Here is a 23514-nt window from a genome sequence, read left to right as displayed (position 1 = left end):
ATTAATTTTTGGTACAATGTCCGCTGCGTCGTATAATTTAACTTTGAATGTCTATTTTGTCCCACTTTGATCTAAGAATTATCTGCGTACCTATGGATTGGCTCAAGTCATCGAGCTATCTTGTTCTTGTTTTCACCCTCGTAACATCTTTTGACCACAACAGTTTCTAATTGTCGAAATCGAGAATCTACGGAAGTGATCTAACACCAAAGTGTACCAATTAATCTACTAATCTTGATCATGAGTTTACATAAATAGAAACAGTACAAGTATAAACACGTATTGAAGCACATATTTTAGGAGAAACAAACAATATTACACTAAACATAAACATAAATCCCCAGGTGCTCCATATAATTTGTATGTAAAAATGTAGCTAGTCTAATTTATCCTGTGTTCCAACCCGAACTTCGACATTTTCTTTTAAGTAATTTGTATTTTTTCCGTGATTTGATTTGTGATTTTCCTTTATTTTTCTACTCATTTTTCAATTGCATGGAAGGAACCAAATTTCATCATTGTTATTTTGGAAAGAAGGAAAAAGGATCCTAGATTATGTCAATTTTGAAAAAATGAAAATAAAAGAAATTAAGAAATTACAAATTTTCTGTACAAATATGTCTATTTAAAAAAATAAAATACAAGAAATATAAGAGAATATATAAATAAATTTTAATTTTAAATTATAAAATTGTGTATCCATAAACTACCCTCTTAACTTAAAAAAAAAAAAAAATAATCTTTTTCATTTACAATGATCTAATTGTTGCCGTCAAGCTTAAATGTCTAGGCTACATTTTTATTAATTCTTTTTTTTTTACAAAACATTTTTATTAATTTTACATGGATTTGACTATTTAAATATAATAGTTACTAAAAACTTGGGACGATGAAGTTTCTAGCTCTTTTTATACATATAATTAGTATCATTCTTATTTTATGTTTTAACTTTTTATTAACGTGGAGAAACTATCAAAGAAATTTGATAGGATCAATATATATAAAAAAGTAATAATAGTTCTAATAGATATTTTACCTGTAAATTTGAAAAAGAGTCACATCAAATCTAATCTGGTCGCCACTCAATTCCTAAAACATATAAATTTTCTTATGGAACATATGATATTACACAAGTTACAAATGTCAAAAATTGGTAGTAAAGCATGAAATGTAACGACCTTTGATATGTAAAGGAAAAAATAGTTGTTTCCAATAAGAACATGGAAAGTATAACTTTTACATGTTTGTTAGGTTCATGGTTCTAAATATCTGTCAACACGACGACATTTCCATCGACATGTCCATGTTTTCATGGATTCGACATCAACATTAGGGGTAAATCGATATTTCAATCATAGTACAAAAAAATTGACAAAATATGAAAAATATCAACAAAATGTCGCTAATATATACATAGTATTAGTATTAGTTATTTTTTTAACTTATTTAGAAATATGAAAATGTTTATTTGTTAATTTAAATATTTTTTTTCGATTTTTTAATTTCTATAACTTTTACATAAATATTCATCAACATCGACATTCTATTGATATCTCCATGAAATTGAGGTCTTGACATTTCCATCGATATCCACATTTAAAATCTTAGTTAGGCTACATAGCGCTTTCGGGAGATTTTGAGATTTTTTTTTATATACAATATCACCCCTTGTCAATTTCTTTATTTTGTGATCTATGTTAAAGGCCAAAAGCTCACCCATGCCCTCGTGGTGTGTAGCCATAATATAAATATCAAAATATGAAATAATAAAAATATATAATATTATTATAATTTTTCTTTTAGTGTATTTTTAAAGTTATATATTTTTTCTTGATGTCAAATATTTTTGTACCAACAAAAATAACTTCTTTTTTATTTTTAATCAATTGTTTTTTAAATAAGTAATCACGTAAAAAAACTATTAATTTGTATAAAATAAACTATAATTAATATTTCAATTTTTTTAATTATATAGAAAATTTAGTCAGTCTTCAAAATTACCTTTACTGACCGTGTTTACTTGAGAATCCAGGAATGAGAATAAATTTTTTTATTACCATCAAATTGTGGACCCACCTCAAATTTGAAATCTCATTTTTAAAAGCGACAGTCTCATTCATTTCCTACATCCTAATCAATCTAATTTTCATTATTTATTTTGTGGGTCCTACACATTTATTGGAGTTACTTTACCACTTTTATCATTTCTCTCATTTTATTAATGAGATCTATATATTTTTTAATTATTTATTTTTCATTTCTAATTTTTTCTTTTAGTAAAAATTTATACAGCTTTTATTGGTTGGTATGATTTTATTATTATTTAATTTTAATTTTTGTTTACTTTGATATTATTAATTAATATCAATTGATTTTTTAAAATATAATTCATTATCATTGACTATTTGAATAATAAATTTGAATAATATTTTATATTAAATTATAATAAAAAGGTATTTTAATTGATATAATTTTATTTTAATATAATAAAAAATATTTACTATCAATTGTATTGTAATAAAATAAATTAAAATAAATTGTTATTGTTATTTTAATTAAAAAAATTAACACAAGAATGCATTTATAATTAATTAACTAGAAATAAGAAAGGAATAACATTCCGATTCCGATTCTAGACAGTTTTTAGTAAACAACATTGAATTATGATTCCGATTCCTGAAAATTTATGTAAACAACATCAAAGGAATAACATTTCGATTCCGATTGATTTTTATTTCGATTCCTGGTAAGTAAACATGATCTAAATGAACATGTGTCTACTACTCATTTGAGTTTAGCTACCATCTAGAGGATAATTTTTTTTAATTCATATGTGGGTAGGGATCGAAACTCTGACTTTATAGTAAAAATTTTTATTGAAAATGATCGTCTATAAAAATTGAAGCACCATATTTCTCTCATTATAATTTTTTTTTTTTTTGGTTTGTTAGAGCGAAGTTAGATATAGAACATCCAAAATTGAGAATCACAAGTAGTGAAAAAAACAAATAAATGTAACGAAATGAAGGTTAGATAATTGGTAACGTATTTATGAGTGGGAGAGAGTCATACAGAGAGGTAGTAGAAAGGGAGTCATCGCATCAAACAAAAAGATTCTATAAGGAAGAAATGCAATTTGCAATCGAGTTTCCATTTCAGCTGCTAAGAATAAGATTAGAGAAAAATCGCAACAAAATCAGAGAAAAACAAAAAGTCCTCTTTTTAATTACGCTCCAACTCTAATATATATATATATATATATATATATTATATACTAAGCGGCTTTCGTCTCAATTAATTCCACATTACAACCAGCTCACTCTACTATATTTTTGATTATTAAAAAAATACATAGAAAATTATGAAAAATACTTGACTTATCAATAAGGAGAAAATCTAGCCATTCTGTAGTACGGAAAATTTTCATACCATATGTGAAGTAGTTTTATTATTCATATATAAAGAATATATCTTTTCTATTTGAGTACTACATATTTGGAGGCATGATTATTACACGGTATCTTACTTTTTCTTGAGTTTGTGCCTACTTTGACTAATTTTACAGGACCACAGTCTCACCTTATTATATTTGGTTGAAAAAAAACACACATCATCAACTCCAATATAATAAAATATAGATTAAAAATTACTTTTAGCCCTGGTACTTTCGAATTAACAATTTAGTCCTTAAACTTTAGTTTGAAACGATTTATACGTGTACTTTCAAATTAGTAACAATTTAATCTTTGAACTTTAACATGTAACAATTTAAATCATTGTAATTTAAAGTTGGTAACGATTTAGTCCTTATCGTGATTTTTTTTTTGTTAAGTTTCTTGTATGTATAGATAGATAAACTAAAAAGAGACCAGATATGTTTATGAATTAGAAAAATTAAATTGTTATATGATAAAATTTGACACTTAATTTTAATGAAATTTTTTGTTGTTACAAATTTTAAACTACAAGAACTAAATCATTACAGGTTAAAATTACGAAATTGTTAATACCGAATCGTTACAGATTGAAATTAAGTGACTAAAGGGGTGAAAGTAGAAAATTATGATTTTTAACGTAAAATATATAAATAAAGCCACTGCGTTAGCCTTCCCATCCCATTTCATTTGGTCAGTCCCGTGAGCGCTCTGTTTAATCCCAATCGCCCGTTCAACTAAAATCAATTTGGAAATTTCATCTTCTAATTTTGCCCCTCTCCTTCTCCCTCTTCCTCTCCACCATTTCTCATTCATCCTCTGGAGATCTTCACGGATTCCCTTACTACAGTACCTGCTCCGCTCGGCTCTGCCTCCCCCGGTACGACTTCCCTTCCTTGATTTGTTCATCCCATGCTTTGTTTCCTTTCTTGTTCCTTCTTTTTACCTCTTCACGTACGCTACTGAATTGGAAAATCCACTTTTCGCGCATTGTTCTTATTAATCTGTCACAATTTAGCTCAATTTTTGCATGATTGCTTGATTCGGTGCCCTTTACCGCTCATATTTGGAGTCTTCGATTGTTTTTTTTTTTTTTTTCGTTATCTGTTTGGATTACCACGCCCCCTGCAAATTTTCTTTCCACGGCGATCTGAAAAAGGAAATATATCTTCACCGGCGATGTTGATTATCTTTACATTTAGTGGGTTCAGATATTTTATTGCTTTACTGCGCCTACTTTGCATTGCATTGATCTCTTTCAGGATTAAGTTGCTTGACTTTGCATAAACAATCGGATTGTTTTTGCCGATGCTACTGGCCAACATGAAACGGCCGTATGATTAGTATTTTAGTCCAGAACCGAACCATTTCCAGCATATCCAGGAATCCTAAATACAGGGGAGAGGATGCTTTTGTCGAAAAGCTTGAAGTGCGTAGAATCTAGATAATGTCATTATATGACATAGAATACGTACAGTTTCCATATAAGAATAGTAGCAGAAGAAGGAAGATGTGAGAAGAAAAGAATTGGAGGACTGGAACAAGTATAATCTCTGCATTATGTTTAGCTAGCGCAATAAAATTTCTGCATACTCTTTTTCCTTCTTTCTCATCCCTCCTTCACCATTTGGAAGCTCAGTATATGGTCAAAGCACATGAACCCATTGATAACATCCCAATCTTTTTTAATCTATGATCTGAGGAATGAGAATGTTGATTTATACAACATTTATAGATTGATGGACGCGAGAAACCATTCCACCTCCCTGCGCCCAACACTAATGTAAGGTAAAGGTTCAATATTGTTATTGAGAGCTTAGCCCATGTATTGCCGGCAGCATTGCTGTTTTAAAGGTCTATCGTTTACATGGAGCTACTTATCTTTCCAATTTTAGTATCTTTAACTGTGAACATTTGATCTTCTACGCACATGATTCTGCGCCAGCTTGAATTTCTTTGGTTTATTATGCAGGTTTTTTAGTTTCCATGTAAATGGTCAACCTGAATAATAGCTCAGGCGATGACTATACGAGACTGACTCAAGAGGGAAGCTTCACACAATGCAACTAGTACCAAATGATGATGAAAATAACGAAGATATTCTGGAACGTGCACCCATTTTAAGTCAATTGGATTTTGTGTCGCAGTCTGTGGAATCATCATGTTCTGCCGAGATTATATCTATAGGGAGAGAGAGCTCTGTCAGCGACGACGATTTACAAAATCTTCATGTTGATGAAACTAGTCATCTGGTGAATGCAGACCAACCACAATGTCGTATATGCCTTGAGACTGGAGGTTTCTAACATTCCTTTCTGTTAAATATGTCATGTAATTTCACCAACATCAGTTAAGACAGTGTTTTTCATACTTTTTAACAAATATAAGAATGTTATATTTAGGTTCACTTGTGAGTTAAGAGTTGAGACATTGTCAGTAAATACATATTCTGTCTTAATTTTCTCTGAACTTTCCTTCGACCTTTTATTAGTATGAATATAAATTTGCTTTCAGGAGAAGATTTAATTGCTCCATGCCACTGCAGAGGCACTCAAAAGTATGTGCATAGATTATGTCTTGATAACTGGAGGTCCACAAAGGTCAGTTTTCCCTCGGATCATGTTGCTCCTCTATTCTCAATTGTTACTCCTTTACTCCTGGACGATGAACTGCTGTCTTAGAGGGCTACTCGATCATAAAATTTTTAGAACTTCATGGATTATGACTCTAATACATCTGCTTTCATATACCATACAAACATGTAAAATTTGAGAACAATCAAGTTTTCAATGTTTTTTGACCTCTAATCCATTTCAGTAATTCTGTTAGGAGGGTTTTGCTTTTGCACATTGTACGGAGTGCAGAGCTATGTTTGTGTTACGTGCAAATGTCCCTCCTGATCGCTGGTGGTTGAGACTAAAGTTCCAGTTTCTCGTTGCTAGGGACCATGCGTTCATTTTTATTATTGTTCAGCTGGTAAGCTCTTGTAGTTACATGTATACTCAAATCACTTTTATGTCGAGGTGTTTAATTCAAGTTTGGCTAAATTTCTCCATTACTATTATGATATAATTCCATTTCATTGTTATGATTGATTTTTCTAGAGAGGTCTTCGCTATGTGCTTTGAACAGATTGTGGCATTCTTGGGGGTGTTGGTGTACAAATTCTACGGAGAGGAACTCAGGGAAATGTTTGGATATGAAGAACACCCGTATGGGTTCTATGCCATGGCTGGTACAGTGAGGCTGCCGACTTACTCCTTACTTTTTTTTGTTCTTCTTTATATCTGTATTGAATTTTTTGGTGTAAGTAATATTCCCGCACAATTTTTTGGTATCATTTGATTAGAATTATGATTTGCAATTGAATGGATCCTTGAAGAAAATCAAGTTAACGGCTTAAGAAAGTTTAGGTGCTATGTTATCCGGCCTTTTAACTTTTTTGTTTTATAATTTCTTTTCTGCAGTCTTGGCTATCATCTTGGTCGGTTTACTCTATGGTTTCTTCATAGCCATTATTTGCGGACAGAGGATAAATGAACGCCATTACCATGTCCTTGCTAAGCAAGAACTGACAAAGGTCCAGTAACTATTTCAAGAGGATAGTTTCAATTTAAGTCCGTCATTCCCCCTTTTATCCCTCTCGTCAACTGCTGGCTACCTCCGTTGTTCTCAAATTGTCAATCCCTTCTACCACCTAAGTTCAGATAAATTTTATTCATTTCAGGAATACATAGTCGAAGATCGAGAACATAACAAGAATGTTCCTGAACTGGATCCCAGTCATGTTATGGAGCTAAGGATGTTGGGCCTATATTAATCTGGAATTGCTGAACCCGCGGTAGGATTCAAGTAAGGAACTCCATCTTGTATCCTCTCCACGTCTATACTATATCTTAAGTGGAGAATTAGTATTTTGGTATAATTTGTTCACCAGTATTTTTTTCTTGTTCATGAGCATAGCTTAGATTATCGAAGTTGGACTCGAGACTTTCTATCGCTTGCGCTTGCTTTTCACTCTCAAGACAACGGTCTATCCCAACATTCTATTTTTTCCTTGGCTTTAAGTTTGTAACTCCAGATTACGCTCATATTATCGCAACATGAACATAGCTTAGATTATTGAAGTTGGACTCATCCCAACATTCTATTCTTTCCTTGGCTTAAGTTTGTTAATCTGGATTTTCCATGGCTTAAGTTTGTTACTCCAGATTACGTTCATATTATTGAAGTTGTTCCTTGGCTTAAGTTTGTAACTCCAGATTTATATTTGCAGTGTTCTGCAAGAACCCACTTTTTTTAGATAAGAAACTAAAGTGATAAGTGGGTCTGCAAGAACCCACTTAATTTCGTTTCGTTTTCTGACCTCGTGATCTTCTCAGGTTACTAATTGGTTGGCGGATATACTTTCGACCCAAAAAGGCAAATTTATTTCTGAAATGTTGCCAATTTGCTAGTTCGAAGAAGAGTGCACTTCCGAAATTCCAGGAATTTATATGGAATTGGCATGTCTGGTTCCTTCTCCTTTACCATATCCTTCTGTTTTGGACACAGATTTCTTTGTGTAAATGGACATTTCGCTTGGTGAAGATAGGGAAATCTACACATGTAATGGATTTGTATTTATTTGACAAAATATTAGGACATTATATGAATTATTTGAATTAGTAAATTGAATCATACATTACATAATTTATATTCTGGAACTCAACTTTGTGTTCTAATCATTGGATTATCTAAAGTGAAGACCAAGTTGGAAATGCATTAGCCTGTATCCTAACTAATATGTGGTGACAACGTCTGTTTATTTATTATCATTTAGATATTTGATATCAGGTGACCATCCAAAAAGAAAAGAATGTAATGGAAGATTGCACCTAAATTTCAATCAGAAAGTAAAATGAACCAGACCAGAGAATTAGTGGGTAAAATTAGAGGTCAAAAAAGTTATTTGATAAAGAGAACTATGCTCAAATGGGTGGAGAATCAGAATAAAACATTGAAACTTCAGTTTTTAGAGAGCATCCCAAGGTATTGAAGAAGTGAAAACATTGGGTTATGATATTGAGATTAAAAACTGAATATAAAAGAAGGAAATCATAAAGGAAACAAATTAGCCACCCAGAAGGAAGAACATCTATAAACAAAGGCCAGAATAATATACATGCATATTGTATTCCAAATTGAATTCAAGAGTAGGATATTGAAGCAAATGTATTGTAGAGTAGATATGACTAGAGTTCTCCGGCAATGTCGGCGGCAGCCTTGGCGGAATCCTGCACAATTTGTTTGCCTTGATCAAAACTCTTGGTTAAAGCTTCCTTCACGTTCTCATTTCCATGCCCGCCGCCATCTTCATCGTCGTCAGCCTTTCCTGGTCGGAAACTGGAAGCAAACGCAGATGAACAAAATTAGAGGCAACGCGCATGCACGCACGCACATGCAGATGAGTAGATGTAATTACTCTATTTTGGGAGGGAAGAGATAGGCGAGCAGTGGATCAAGGACCCAGGTCCTAAGGCGGTCCCAGTAGTGTGGAGTAGCACAAGGGGGTGCTGCGGATGTTACTGTGAACACAGAAATGGCGTCGACCAATGCTTCTTCAACCCAACTCCTGCCCCTGCCCTCGCCCTCAATTCTTGCTGCTCCTGCTTCTTCTTCTACACTCAAATTGTCGTGATCGTCGCCTGCTTTTGCAGCAACACCAGCCGAGATGATGACGGTGGTGCATAACAACAAAACAAATGCAAAATTAGCACTCCTTCTCTTCTCCATCATCAGCTTGCACCAGGGGACGACTGGGAGTATGCTCTTGCTCTGCTAACATTGCGGGTGGGTCGGTCACGGAGGTAAGGACACAGTCAGTGCTGAACTCGATGCAAGGTGGACACTGCATGCTCTATTTTGGCTACACGTCTCCACCCTCCATACCCTTACACTTTGACTCTCATCTTTTTAGCAGGAAATACTCGCGTTCAACGACTAAAAAGAAAAATACGAAAATAAATATTTATTTTTAAATAAAATGAGTTGTCAATTTTTCAACGGGATGGTGAAGACAAGATACCATTAAAAAGTTGACAACTCATTGAATTTTAAATATCCGGTTTAAGAGTGACAAAACAGGAGCCTGAGTATTTCCTTGACGTTGTTTTTCTACTGGTTTGTTTACAATTGACACATCAAAATTGTGCAATGCCCAACCCACCCCAAAAATCTACTCCTATCCAGATTTTTAGTACCAAATTAACATATGCACTTTTCAATTACCTCTTAAGATGCGCCAAACAAGAAACGATTCAATTATATATGATTTTATTTGACAAACAGTGGCAGTGAGAAGAAAATCGAGATCCAAGCCAAGTGGTGAAAACTAGAAAGTAGGGTAACGTAGGTCTGTTAGCTTTGAAACAACACAGTCAGACAGAATGCCAGGCCACACCAAGCAAAATCACTTCATACGATACTTAAAATTGTAAGGCGTTTTCATTACCTAAAAAAGAACACTCGAATTAGATCGATCTTGCTTGGTCCTAAGGGGAAGGTTAAAGCCTAAATCCGCATCTCGAAAGACATAGAAATTGGATTCCATTTTCATTTTCTGAACTTAAAAATAATACATACATATAAGCATCCATCCAAGGATTCCCAATCATTCACTGAGGAGTAAAATTCTTCTGCTTCATCGAAGCATCCAAACCAAAAGCTCTCATTTCCCCCTAATCTTAAGGACCGAAGCTTAAGCCAAACCTAAAAGCTAGAATAGCCGAGAATAAATGATTCTAGTAGCCAAGTCTGGCTGGCGATTCAGTTGCCCAAGCTGAACCCGTTGTCATGAAAATATGCATGCCTGATCCAAGAATCAAGATGTCTGCCCCTTGTCCAGCCATATTGCCAAGCCACCTGAAGTGAAGAGTTGACATTCACATGGCAGCGAAACCAGAGATGGTTTCGTTTTGTATTCTGACTGTCACAAATCTTCCACCTATCCAAACGTACAAATATATTTCTTTACACTAGTTTATCAAATCCAACTTAATTTCAACAAGCTGAACAGCTACGAATGAATCTGAGAGAATAATGATAAATAAATACAAAGAGTATCCACATTATCAACCAACTAATCACCAGCTTATTTAGAAATCACTCGGGCGTTGATTAATTGATCCCAATAGTCCTCTGTGCCAATTTGGGTACAGCTAGAACCCACCTGTACACAATAATCAAATGCCAGATGCGTTCAAAAATGTGGAAGAGTTGGACCGGCAAGTCTGGCATCCACAAAGAAGATTTGCAACTGACTGCACTTTTGACCTTGCCATCTGACACTCGATGCAAAATCTAGCTGCACGGCCAAACATACATAGACTAATCCATCCAAGCAAACCATATAATTAAACAATCGCTTACTCTTAAATCATGCCAAATATATATAATATATATATATTTGGATAACTAGAAGTCGGAGCTTAAAGCTCTCTTATATTTAGAGCACCCCAAGACCCGGACCCAAGAGACATAAAATTTTTTTAGTATTAAGCTCATCCTTAATAATACTTGAGACCTTAGAGGCAATATGACAAAAAAACCCTAAATCCTTGCCAGGATCAGGCAAATCATGCCGGATGTTATGTGTCTCCCCTGAAGAAACCATCCCGGGGAGAAAAACAGGAAGACATAAATGTCATACGCTTTGAATCAAATTAAACTCTCCACCGACTCGGACTGCTTAATTCACTGGGCACAAGTTCCTCTCAGTTAAACACAATTGGATTTCTATGACGGACCACACCCAGTATGAGAGAACCGGGGGCAGGGAGTATAATATTCTATCCAAGTTGAATCCACAAAATTTCACTCATGAAAACAAGTTCATTCTTTGGAAATAGACAAAAAAGAAATTTACTCAGTAGTTTTATAAGTTTATAGAGTATGATTCAATTCGAGTGTTCTTACTTCTATAGGATGAAGATGAGACAACATTGATTATTAACTCCATTCCCTGTACTCTAGAGCTCGTTTATTATATAACATAAACATAAGAAAGAAAGTTATCTCGCTAACTTCTAAATCATTCAACCAGCTGTTTGCAAGAGGTACGCTGGAGAAGCTGTTGAAAATTGAAATGCACAGCAGATGACATTTTAAGGAGAAACAACAAATTAAACAATATCAGCCTTTTATAAGCACAGAACTGAGAAAGAAAAAAACCGAAACGATCACCTACTTCATTGAGAGCTGTCAAAATTTAAATTTTCGAGCTAAATTCCTGTATTCAGACAAAGTCTTGAACCATGTCTCACAAATTTAGAGACCCTAAAGACAACAATCGAAATTACGGTATTACCATACAAAATATCCTAAAACCTGACAGGAATCCAAGTTTCCATTAATTGAACTATACCTTACTCGTCGAAAATTCCGGCCATTAACCAGCCAAACCAAACCAAACCCACTGGTGCTCTCCTTCAATACATGCCCCTGCTATTGTTCAGAATTGAGCCTAGTGTGCCCAGAACAGCAAAAGCCAAAAGGGGGCTGACATCCAGGGTATCGAATATTGGAGGAATTATATTCCGGAACAAGTTCAAATACGGATCACAGAGATCACGAATTGCTGAGAGTGGCTGGCGTTCCCAAGGGATGTTGGGGAACCAACTCAGCAAAACCCTAACCATCAAAACCCCACTGTAAATATCGAGCCACTTGGACAACCCTGCAGCCACGACCGTCAAAGGCGTGTTGAGATATCCGCTGGGGCGGTCCCGTAGCGCGGCGAAGAACATCGAGCCGACCGAGTTGTACGCACCGAGGCCAGGAGAAGGGCTTACGAAACACCCGGCAAGCAAAGTAGGCCAAACATTCTGAATTAGTTTGAGAATTAAGCTGGAAAATGTTAGGGATACAGAGACAACGGTTGCAAGTATCCGGGTTGGGCCGGTGAGGAGGGATCCGATCGAAATTTCTTCAGACTGATGGGAAACTATTGCTGAAGAACAGGAAGGCGATGCGGAAGCTGAAACCCTAAGGCCGAGATTTGGAGACTGGAGAGTGCGCGGACGGAGGAAGAGAGGTTTGTGGACCGGGGAAGGTTGCCGGCGATTGAATGATTGGGAAGAGACGGCGGCGATAGAACTATGTGGGAGGATGGGAGGTCGAAGGAGAGCTTGAGAAGCGATGAGCGAAGACGCCATGGTTGGAGCTTGGCTCTGTGTTTATCGGCGAAGATTCTGGTCGCAGATGCAGGAGAGGAAGGGAAAGAAAGATAATGTATGCCTGTGGTGTTTTATTTGTGCATAAAAATTTTAATCGCAAAACTTCCACTTTAAATCTAAATCTAAATTCAATTACGGGGAAGATTTTTCTTTTCTTTTCTGTTTTTTTTTTAATTTTAATTTTTTTTAACTTTAAAATAGAAGTACCAAAATACCAAAAGTTAGACTTTCTTTTTTTCTTAACGACATGCGGTCGTGGATCGAACCGACGAACTCTTAGTTGAAAATATATGTCAATTACTGCTAGTTATGCTTACTTTGACACCAAAAGTTAAACTTGAACTTTAATAGATTTGCATTTGATTCGACCAAAAAATGCATTGTGCCAATATAATATATTTCATCTATTACAATCACATAATTCTCTCCTCGATTTCAATTACATAGAATATTTTCTCAAAGCAAATATCACTCGGTTAAGTAGATCTAAATACTAGGTTTAAAGGGTTTCAATTTGATGAATAAATTTTAAAGTCGTGACCCCTTTTGTAGCACTTGGAGCACAATCTCTCGCTATATTTTTTTTCATGTGGGACAACTTTTCTTCTAATATTTTGCTAAAAATCTTACAAATTCCACATTGACAATATATTTGAAGAATTCACAACTACTACACTTAATTGTATTCACTAATAATCATAATTTTTAATTCAGAGAACTATAACGTACACCATAAAACTAGATCACTAGGACTGTCGCCATCCAAGATTTTTCTTCTTTGTCGTATTTCGGTAAATCCTGCTAAAATCTAAGGTGCGACTTCTACGCCTACTTGACTCACTCAAAAGTTCTTCAATCATCGACATAACTTTCACCACCACATCTTGCTTAATTGTCAAGCCAATGATCATGTGTAAACATGTGGAATCACTAATATCATATCCACTATCATAGTAAAACAGATATACCATGAAGATTGTTTATCTCTCTCTTTAAAAGAACTCATCGTCTCTCTTGATGAGAAACATCTACCCTAGAGCCCTTTGACGAACTGACTATGTTAGGACAATCCTTCTTCATGTGCCCATACTGTCTGCATCCCCAATCATCTTTCTTTTGCACGAAGTATGTATTATTGTCCAATTGCAAGCTACCAGTGCCAATCTTCCTGTGAAATACGTCTTTCACCCTTCAACCCTCTTTCTCCTGACAAAAGTTTACTAGTTAATTTTGCAAAATTCAAAGTCTCATTCCGGTACATAAAGATCAACTTCATGTTTTCAAGGTGGAAGTGATAAGATGAGCTTGAGTGCATTATTATCATTGTCTATCTTCACTTGAATTGCTTCCAGCTAAAAAATGATGCTATTGAGAACACCCAGATGATCTGAGATTATTGTACCTAACTTCATTCGCAGAGTGTGAACTGCTCATTCAGGTACAACTGATTTGAGATGTTTTTTGTCTGATACAACGTTTCAAGCTTCTCCTAAAGTTCTTTAGTTGTTGGAACTCCGTACACATTTGCAAGATCATTCTTAGTCAAACATGTTATTATCGCGCTTGCAGCCCTCAAATCCATTTTCTCTCAATCTTCATCACTCATGTTGGACCTCTTAGAACTTCTGCTGGACTCTATTAGACCACCATCGATCACTACTTAGCTTTTCAGAAGCATCATCGCTCGATCTTCCTTTCGACACATTGTGTAAAACCCTCAAATATATTCTCTCAATCTTCATCAATCATGTTAGACTTCTTAGAACCTCTACTAGACTCTATTAGACCACCATCGATCACTACTTAGCTTTTCAGAAGCATCATCACTCGGTTTTCCTTTCAACACATTGTTGTAATCCAAATTGTATCAACACATCCTTCGCTTGCAATTGCCACAAGTCGAAGTTGATTCTTCCGTCAAAATTCTCTACGTCAATCTTCACTAGACTGTTAACAATTGACATATCTGCTTCACACCCTAGCAAATCTGCAAATAGTGAATAACCCACACTATTCAGAATCGTAGCTCATTCCAAGAATCTTTTATGATATGAAAGTTCAGACAATGTTGAAACCACAAAGCATAGTTAGAAATTGAAAAAACTGCAAAACTAAAGCTCTTATACCACTTGATTGGAAAAAACATTACTTCTATCACATGAATAAGCATAAAATAATTAAGAAATTAAAAGGAACTAACAAAAAAAAGAAAAAACACAATAATTTAGGTGGAAAAGTCTAAACTAAAGAAAAATCAAGGATGTGAAAAATTATTAAAATTACAGAAAATTATCTCTCCAATCTCAATTACACAAAACACTTTGTTAATTATAGCTAGTACACCAACCTTAAAATTAATGTTTCAATTTGGATGAATAGAATACAAATTCATAGGCCCTTTTTTTACTGCATTTGGACCAAACTCCCTCTTCGTATCTTTTCGAGGTGAGACAACTTCCCCCTTTCATGTTTTGCCAAAAACCCAATACCATCCTCTGTACCAAGGCAAAAATCAACCGTAAAAAACTGTATGAGGTTAAAAAAAAAAGAAAAAGAAAAAGAAGAAATATATAGTACAAGAAAAAAGGTTAAAAATAAAAAAGAAAAAAGAGGAGGATTTGTGGAGGAGTGAATGTGTGGCATTGGGTTTACGATGAGTGGGTTGGAAGATTGTGCAATAATATCCAAAGTGACAGTGAAGAGGAAGCGACCTTAGACGCTGAAGCTTTGGGTATAATAATGGCTTTTTTATTACTTGGTTTGCACTTTAATGAAATGAAATCTACAGCTTTCTTTAATCTCACCTGGCTGTTATGTATATATATATATAATATTATATTATACATCCATTTCCATTCCTTACAGCTATAGATACCGTGTAAAGTTCATCACTGTTTGTCTACATGTGATGATGTAGACTGCTTGCCCCTTGATTCTCCTTGTCTCTCTCTCTCCCTATCTCTGCATTTTAGAAATAAAGATTCAATGATTTTTATAAATACCCATTTCCAATTCATGAATTAGGTCAAAATTGTTCGTGTAATTATTGATTCGCGGGAGTTCAGTGGGGTGAAAATAAAGAAAAAGGAAAAGGGTTTTCCTTGGAACGTCTGATCACAATTCACACCACTGCAAATTAACAAAATAATTAATAAATTGAGGTGGGATGTCTCCTGGGAGGTGAATAGTTAAATGGGATTGTTGTTTTGCTTGACCTTTATACTCCGTTTGGTGGTTTTTGCCGGGCCAGACAACCTACCAGTTGTTGCGGCTCTTTGAAGAGAGAGAAATTCTTTTTATACACACTCAAAAACTCAAAACTCAAAACTCCAAAACCTCAAGAGATGGCCACTGCTATGGAAATGGGATCTCAGTCTCGCCTGCCCAGCTGATTCACTAACACCATTTCCATTACTTACAACCGATTCAGTCACTCACCTTTCTGTCTCTTCCCCTTCAGGTACTTCCTACTGATCTTAATCAATCATCTATCCCTTATCCTCATTTCTTTTCTCTACTTTTAGTTCTAGATCTTTTCCATTCTCCCTGTTTTTCTCTATGATCCGGCTATTTTAGTTGACTTCTGGCCGTAGATGGGTTCCATCGGAAATGGGTCACTTTTGGATTCTTTATCTTCAGTCTCAATTGACCCTTTTCAGTTTTCACATTCTTATGCGCTCCTTCCACCTTCGTTTTACTTTGTTTCTTTGATTTCAACGCTATGGATTTCAACAATTTGAACATGGATCTGTTATCTCCTTACATTTCCAGATTTGAAGTCGTCAGAGAGATGTCATTCTAGTTGATGAACAATTAGAAAAATATATAATTTTGGGAATATATGATTTCAGTGTGGATAACCTCACGGGAGATGGAATTTTTTACCTAACTCGATCTAGGAGAATGTATTTGAAGCCAAGCTTTCTTTTGTTCTCAGAATTTTTGTTACAGCCTATTCTTTTCAGGAGTAAAAAGTCCAGATAGAATTGTAATGGGATCTTCTAGCAATTCACTATCTTTTCCATTACTTGTTATTTAGTTTTAATCACTCACTGTTTCTCCAATTCTTAATGCCCATGCTATTTCTTGCCATGGATGGAGCAGTTTATTGCTAAAGACTATATCATATTGATATATGAGATTCCTCAAGAAGTGGGTAAAACAGATAGATAGCGTTACCGTTTCTTTTCGTGATGTGGTAAACTTACTATTCTTCTTGTTTTCATTGTTAGAGATTGAAGAATAAAAAAATACAATATTTAGGAAACTCATTCCTTTTTTGTTGTTTTCATTTCTGACATCAAGCGTGACTATATTTTTATTTTATCAAGCAAGTGCAAGTGTAACACATTTGTAAATGTTGGACTTTGTATAGATCTTTTTGTTTGTTTGTTTTTTTGGGAAGAAAATATGCATCTTTACGGGGTGAACACTTTATCTATTATTATTTTGGTAAGATTTCATTTTTTCTTTTAATGAAATGAAGATTGAGTGCAATCTTTTCTTCTCAGATAATGTATGTGTGATGTTCTAAATTTATGGCCCGTGCTTGGGTTGTAGTAAAATGAATTTGTTCTCCGGGTCCTGTTTCTTATGCTACTGTTTTGTTCTTGCAGGAAACCGAGAGTTTGTCTTTTAATAGTTGCCCCGCCTTCACAGTTCCTTTTGGTACAGTTGAAATTCTTAGAACCAATTGATGGGTTCCAGATTCCCATCTCATCAACTTAGCAATGGCCTCTTTGTCTCGGGGAGGCCAGAGCAGCACAAAGAAAAGACTCCTACAATGAGTTCAGTAGCAATGCCATACACCGGTGGCGATATTAAGAAGTCTGGAGAGCTAGGGAAAATGTTCGATATTCCTATGGAGGGCTCTAAGTCAAGGAAGTCTGGGCCTCTCAATGTTGCTCCTTCAAGGACTGGATCTTTTGGAGGCGCTGCAACTCATTCAGGACCGATCATGCCAAATGCAGCCCCCCGGGCGGGTTATACCACCTCTGGTCCTATTGCTTCTGGCATGATATCTAATTCAACCTCATTCAAGAAGTCCACTTCTGGGCCACTAAACAAGCATGGAGAGCCTGTAAAGAAAGTATCTGGCCCTCAATCTGGTGGAGTGACGCGCCAAAATTCTGGACCTATTCCTCCAGTTCTTCCTGCTACTGGACTTATTACATCCGGTCCCATTTCTTCTGGTCCATTAAACTCATCTGGGGCCCCTAAAAAAACCTCTGGTCCTTTGGAACAAATGGGTTCAATCAAAATAAATGGCCCTTCAATAGCACAAAATCCAGCTGTGACTACCCTTAGCCCAGATGATGAATATTCTTTTGGAAAGAGCTTCCCAAAATTAATATTGTGGTCTGTGATTCTCATATTTGTGATGGGGCTCATTGCTGGTAGTTTTATTCTTGCAGCAGTTCACAATCCCGTTCTTCTCATTGTTATAGTTCTACTATTTGGAGTAGTTGCTGCATTATTTACCTGGAACACCTGTTACGGAAAGAGAGCTCTTATTGGTTTCATTTCTCAATATCCCGATGCTGAACTCAGAACTGCAAAAAATGGGCAATATGTCAAAGTTTCTGGGGTACGTAGCATAACAAAGTGCACTTTTATTGATAGTCGTGACAATAGCTATAGCTAATTTGGTAGCAGATCTTTTGTAAGGCGTTGGAAGTAATGAAATGCATTTAACTATTAATAATTATTATGCTTTTTTAGTGAACTGGTAAGACTTTGCATGCTTCCTGTTGAAATGTGAATTTGACCAGGGTGACAATATATTACAAATATCATCCAAACTGCCCTTGTTAATCTACTATGATTTTGATTTTATGATTCTTTGGTTCCAGTTCGTAAAATGGCATATATAATAATACTTAACAAACTCTGCAGGTGGTTACATGTGGTAATGTGCCTCTTGAGTCGTCCTTCCGTAAAGTTCCTAGATGTGTCTATACATCTACAAGTCTTTATGAGTATCGAGGGTGGGGTTCAAAACCAGCAAATCCTGGACACCGCCGATTCACATGGGGACTAAGATCATCGGAGGTAATTTTTATGTGCCTATTAGGTGCTGAAATACATTTGGTTGTTGACTTTTTGCGCATTAAGTGCCAGTCCTTTTTTGTCATCCAGTCTAAAATTGTAGTGTTTTATGTTCCTTCAGTTTGGCAATCTCTTTGATTCGCAAAAATATTGCAATGCGTTCCATTGTATTAATAGTTATCACAATCGTTACACATTGGTTGTGGTGGCTTTTAAGATGGTTGGGACATTGAAGCCCTGATGATCTGTGGCTGATGAATGTGGTTTTCCAACATTCCAATTGAAGGTGTTCAAAATCAACCAGAACTGATCTTTTGAAATTAGCAAAACCACGGAGTAAACTGCAAGTTGTTACACTAACACATGGATTTATTTAACTAGTTTGTTTGATGGAAAATCCATTTATTTTCATTAAGAACAAAAAGGGAAAAAAAATGGAGAACCATAAAATTAGAACAAGAAAATGGGCTCCAATTAGTAAGACTGGAAAAACCAAAGGATAACTACAAGAACTTTTTTTCCCCTTTTCTTTTAATGAGAAATAAAAGTGCAGCAGATATAACAAGTATGTTTTGGGCTTGCATCCGAGAAGGAGACAGGAATGGAGGTTAAGAGCAAGGAGTTTTCATAAAACTTACACGAACAGAAGTATGGCAAGATATGGAATTGCTGCATGATATTGGATCTTGCTTTGCTGGAGCATGACAGCGCTCACTTGCCTTGATATGAGGACATATTCTAACACAAAAATGATGCACCCTTTTGTTACTATTCCCCATTTTGGTACTAAGAGTACTTTTCATATCCCTATGAATAAGATAATACTATGATATTTCCTATGTTTGTGTTATCCCTATTTACTTTGTGTATTAGTGTCATAGGATTAATTAATTCTTAGTGTATAAAATGTATTCTCTCTGGATCTGTTTTTGTTGGTAATTAAATGATTGCTCAATAGCTTGGTTCATAATTAGACTTTGGGCGATTTCTTTTGAAAAGGTTTCAAGCAAGAAGGTACTTTTCGTTAGGCTTTTCATGTGATTAATTAGGATATAATGTAGGCCCTTCCGGATCAAGGAAGTCCTGGAATTGATAATCTTATTGAGTATAATATCTCTCTTCTGACCAAATGGGTTTGGAGATTTCCCGTTGGAAAGATTCCCTATGACATTGAACTATAGAAAATGAATATAGAGTTGCAAGGACTTCCTCAAGAATGCAAAAGCTGAAGAGTATGATTGCCAATGGGGTCTCCATCTCTGTGGATAATGGGTAAAATACCAGATTTGAGAGGATGTATGGAAAGGTATTCAGCTTTCCTCTCTCAATTCCCTCATCTTCATGCAATCTCTAACAGCACAGCAAGAACTTACCTATTGACAAAAGGCGTGGCTCGCCTCCAACCGTAAGCTTTGCAATAACCTTAATGGTCTAGAAACTCATGAATGGATTTCATTTCCCTCATGTATATTTTAGCTGATGTTCTCCTTAACACTAGAGAAGAAGACCATTGCCATTGAGTTTGGGAGTTGTGACAAAGACGGGACTTGTAAAATCCCTGTTTCTGACCTTTCTAATCTCAACTCTATCTAGTTAGAGTCTTCCCATCTGCAAATAATATATTATATATGTATTATGTTTATATATCCTTAAGTAAAAGGTGAAAATACCAGCCGTATTTTGGGACAAGGCTACTTCAGTTGATTCCTTTTGTAATAGTATTCATATTACGGCATCTTGACGGTATCATAGGAACGAGAAATTCTTTTGTAACTACAACCTCTCTCAGATCATATAGGATTGGAGAGCTCTTCTTTTTTAGTGTTCTTTTGGGAGAGGGACGTCTTGTCCCTTGTCCTTGGGCTGTTTTCTCCGTTTTTTTGTTTCTCCTTCTCAATGAAGTGTTTCTTATCCAAAAAATAATAATTAAAAGGTGAAAATCTTTCTTTGGAAGCTGCTGCTTAAAAATTTAGCAATGTTATAAATAATTATATGAATGATAATATCATGATTTTGTGAATCTGTTGTACAATTGAAATAAGATGTCTATCTATGAGTAAATTTATTTTGTGGTCATGTTTTTGTTCCATAGAGACACGTGGTCGACTTTTACATCTCTGATTTCCAATCTGGATTGAGAGCATTGGTTAAGACGGGTTATGGTGCTAGAGTGACCCCATATGTTGATGACTCTTTTGTTGTTGATGTCAATCCGTCAAACAAAGACTTATCTCCAGAGTTTGTCCGATGGCTTGGAAGGAGAAATCTTTCAAGTGATGATCGTGTAATGCGATTGCACGAAGGGTAAACAACTTTTTCTCTTCTCTTACAATTTAACACGTCTGATGTCTCAGTTTTATTCATTTCATTTGGTTTTTACATGTTGTTTGATTTTTAAAGATAGTCTCCACGAATAGCCTCAGAGCTCAGTAAATTCATGGTCGGACAGTTGCTTCCTTTCTTACTGCCGTATTCCAACAGTTTGTTCTGTTCACTTCCATAAGATTTCCCCCTGCTGTTGGTTTATTATTATTATTAGAAAACAGGGAGAAACTCTCATTAGAAAATGAAAAGATTGAGGAGTTACAAGAGGGATCTCCATCTGGTTAAACACATATTTAGAGGATAATTACTGAACTCTTTTGATTTGAGAGCCCAAAAGGACAAAAAGGCGATCAAGCAAAAACTGAAAACTCTCCTTTTGCTGTTCTCCGACTGAGATATATTCCATTAGCATCAATTGGCTGACTTGGTTCACGTGCGTTCACCTAATTATTATATCGTCCCCCGCATTTGTCTCAATGTGAGCTGGCTGGTCGGTCCAGCAATTTTAATTCTGTCCTCTCTGAATCGTTGATATATTGTGTCACGCTCCCTTCTACCCACTTGCTTTAGTTTCTTCTTCCACTCATTTGAAATAAATGCACCATTAACTGCCTAGGGAGAAAAATAGTGATACTTTCATTTCATTTCACTTTCTTAAATATATTAGTTCATCTTTTGAAGACTGTTACGACCTTGGGTTTCTGTTCTTATCTAGTTTCTTTTGTTGCTTTGACATGCTCATTTGAACACCAAAACTGGGAAACGTCTGCAACAGGGATGGTGTTCTCTTAACTTAAGATGGAACAGGAACGTTTGTTTATTCATCAGAAACTTAGCAGATTTATATTGTTATACTGGGTCTTTCTTTCTTTGACAAGCAACTGTCTGCAATGGTCTCGATTGCTTAAGTTCGACTTTTCCTGTAACGGTCGTTCAATAATAGATTATAATGTGAATTCGATGACCGAATAGGATTGAAAGCATTATTGTGATTATTAAGCATAGTGATGATTCAGAGTAGTTTGTTGTTGTTAAAATGAAATGCAGGTACATAAAGGAGGGTAGCACGGTTAGTGTGATGGGAGTCGTTCAGAGAAACGACAACGTGCTTATGATCGTCCCCCCGCCAGAACCGTTAACCACAGGATGCCAGTGGGCGAAATTCATTTTCCCAGCTAGTCTTGACGGTATCGTCCTCAGATGCGAGGACTCGTCAAAAATCGACGTCATTCCGGTGTAGTCATATGTGCATAAGAAACTTGTTGAGGTATTACGGTTTTTTGAATGATATTTTGTTGCACTGGAAACGTGCAAGTATTGGTGGTGGTGGTGCATCCACTGAACAACCAAAGAAGACATAAGCCATTTTTTCTGCTCCCCCACTTTCTCTTCTCTTGGCTTGATGTATAGTTTGTATTCATATTCCCTTTATATCTTTCTAGAGCTTGAAATTACATTGTTGGGTTTGTACTTTGTTTCCTTATGAAGAAGATAAACCTTAAATCTTGACCTGACTGGGTAGTTAAGTATTATTATATAAAGAAGTATATGCAAGTATTTTTTGTGTATGTGTGTGTCAAATATACAAGTATAACATGTCTTTTCCATTACATTTCGGGTGTGTTACGAAAAATACCATCTATGGGTATGTCAATCGAAATCTCGGAAGGGGGCGGTAGCTTTTTTTCTCGTTCTTAAAGTGATTCAAATTGAATGATAAATCAATTTCTTCGCCTCTTTGCCAATAAATCATAATTACTGTGGACATGTGAGATTACATTGACTTGTAAATGAGATTGGATTAAGTTCTGAATAATTGGGAATTTTGCTTTTGTTAACTAGAGAGATCTGAGCTATGAAAATTTTGTCTCACTTTTTCGTTATTTACTGAAAGACTAAAAATATATCTTCTTTCTTTCGACAGAAAGAGAATGAATGTTGGAGTGATCTTGATCCTTGTAGAGTGAAAACGGACTACACTGCATCCGCGTGAACCTCCTATTTAAATTAATTTTTAAGGCATCACTTGAACGTTGATACTTGTTCTATCATCACCTCTAAACACACCTTTATCGTAGAAATCGAGTTTCCTAAACAACTAAGATTATAGCTGTTTTTAAAAATATTTTGAATCCCAAACTTATTTTGAAAAGAATGCAGAAAGTGACGTGGGTGACTGTGGAAATAAAAGCTAATGCAGATTTGGAGGCATGTTGTTGTTGTAGGGTGGCATCAGCGTTCTCAAAGTTTACTTGTACGCCAAGCATGGCAATACAGATAACAACCATCGCAGTCCTATTTCAGAAAAACAAAACATGAAAACAAGGCGGTCTTTGGTGGATCCACGGGCGTAGCTCATAGAAATCCAAAGGTGGCCGGGGTCGATCATGTCGTATGAGTCAAAATTCAAAACGTAAAGTCAATATGAGCATAACTCAGCGGTAGTTGACATGTACTCCAACAAGTTAAAACGAGCTTCCGATCCGAAAATG

The 23514-nt window shown here is 35.5% G+C and overlaps 4 protein-coding genes across 6 annotated transcripts; 2 read left to right on the top strand and 2 right to left on the bottom strand.

The window, feature by feature from the left end:
* Window positions 1–4114: 4114 nt before the first annotated feature.
* Window positions 4115–8145, top strand: LOC111016951 (RING/FYVE/PHD zinc finger superfamily protein). Of its 3 annotated transcripts, XM_022292548.2 has the most exons (9): window positions 4116–4314; window positions 4697–5222; window positions 5407–5732; window positions 5949–6034; window positions 6264–6410; window positions 6567–6669; window positions 6902–7014; window positions 7162–7286; window positions 7817–8145. In XM_022292548.2, exons 3-8 carry the CDS (start codon window positions 5495–5497, stop codon window positions 7252–7254), a joined length of 780 nt encoding a protein of 259 aa, XP_022148240.1. In that variant the 5' UTR covers window positions 4116–4314; window positions 4697–5222; window positions 5407–5494; the 3' UTR covers window positions 7255–7286; window positions 7817–8145. The 3 variants fall into 3 exon arrangements, with proteins under 3 accessions (XP_022148241.1, XP_022148240.1, XP_022148238.1); XM_022292549.2 differs by lacking the exons at window positions 4697–5222; window positions 7817–8145 and adding an exon at window positions 7398–7792 and having other exon boundaries at window positions 4115–4314; XM_022292546.2 differs by lacking the exon at window positions 4697–5222.
* A 402-nt stretch (window positions 8146–8547) lies between these two features.
* On the bottom strand, window positions 8548–11502 carry LOC111016933 (uncharacterized). The gene is made up of 2 exons (XM_022292518.2): window positions 8899–11502; window positions 8548–8819 (listed from the first exon to the last, which is right to left on the bottom strand). Exons 1-2 carry the CDS (start codon window positions 9210–9212, stop codon window positions 8669–8671), a joined length of 465 nt encoding a protein of 154 aa, XP_022148210.1. The 5' UTR covers window positions 9213–11502; the 3' UTR covers window positions 8548–8668.
* A 139-nt stretch (window positions 11503–11641) lies between these two features.
* Window positions 11642–12741, bottom strand: LOC111016972 (ylmG homolog protein 1-2, chloroplastic). The gene has a single exon (XM_022292587.2). It carries the CDS (start codon window positions 12626–12628, stop codon window positions 11903–11905), a length of 726 nt encoding a protein of 241 aa, XP_022148279.1. The 5' UTR covers window positions 12629–12741; the 3' UTR covers window positions 11642–11902.
* A 2947-nt stretch (window positions 12742–15688) lies between these two features.
* LOC111016902 (protein SHOU4) lies at window positions 15689–22590 on the top strand. Its single transcript, XM_022292467.2, has 5 exons — window positions 15689–16109; window positions 17266–18236; window positions 18545–18700; window positions 20790–21001; window positions 22070–22590. Exons 2-5 carry the CDS (start codon window positions 17346–17348, stop codon window positions 22260–22262), a joined length of 1452 nt encoding a protein of 483 aa, XP_022148159.1. The 5' UTR covers window positions 15689–16109; window positions 17266–17345; the 3' UTR covers window positions 22263–22590.
* The last annotated feature ends 924 nt before the right edge of the window (window positions 22591–23514 follow it).

This window comes from Momordica charantia (assembly GCF_013281855.1).
Source record: "Momordica charantia cultivar OHB3-1 chromosome 8 unlocalized genomic scaffold, Mcharantia_2.0 BLBB01000008.1, whole genome shotgun sequence".
NCBI classification, from domain to species: domain Eukaryota; kingdom Viridiplantae; phylum Streptophyta; class Magnoliopsida; order Cucurbitales; family Cucurbitaceae; genus Momordica; species Momordica charantia.
Note: the sequence above shows the minus strand (reverse complement) of the source record. Positions and strands in the feature narration are given on the sequence as shown.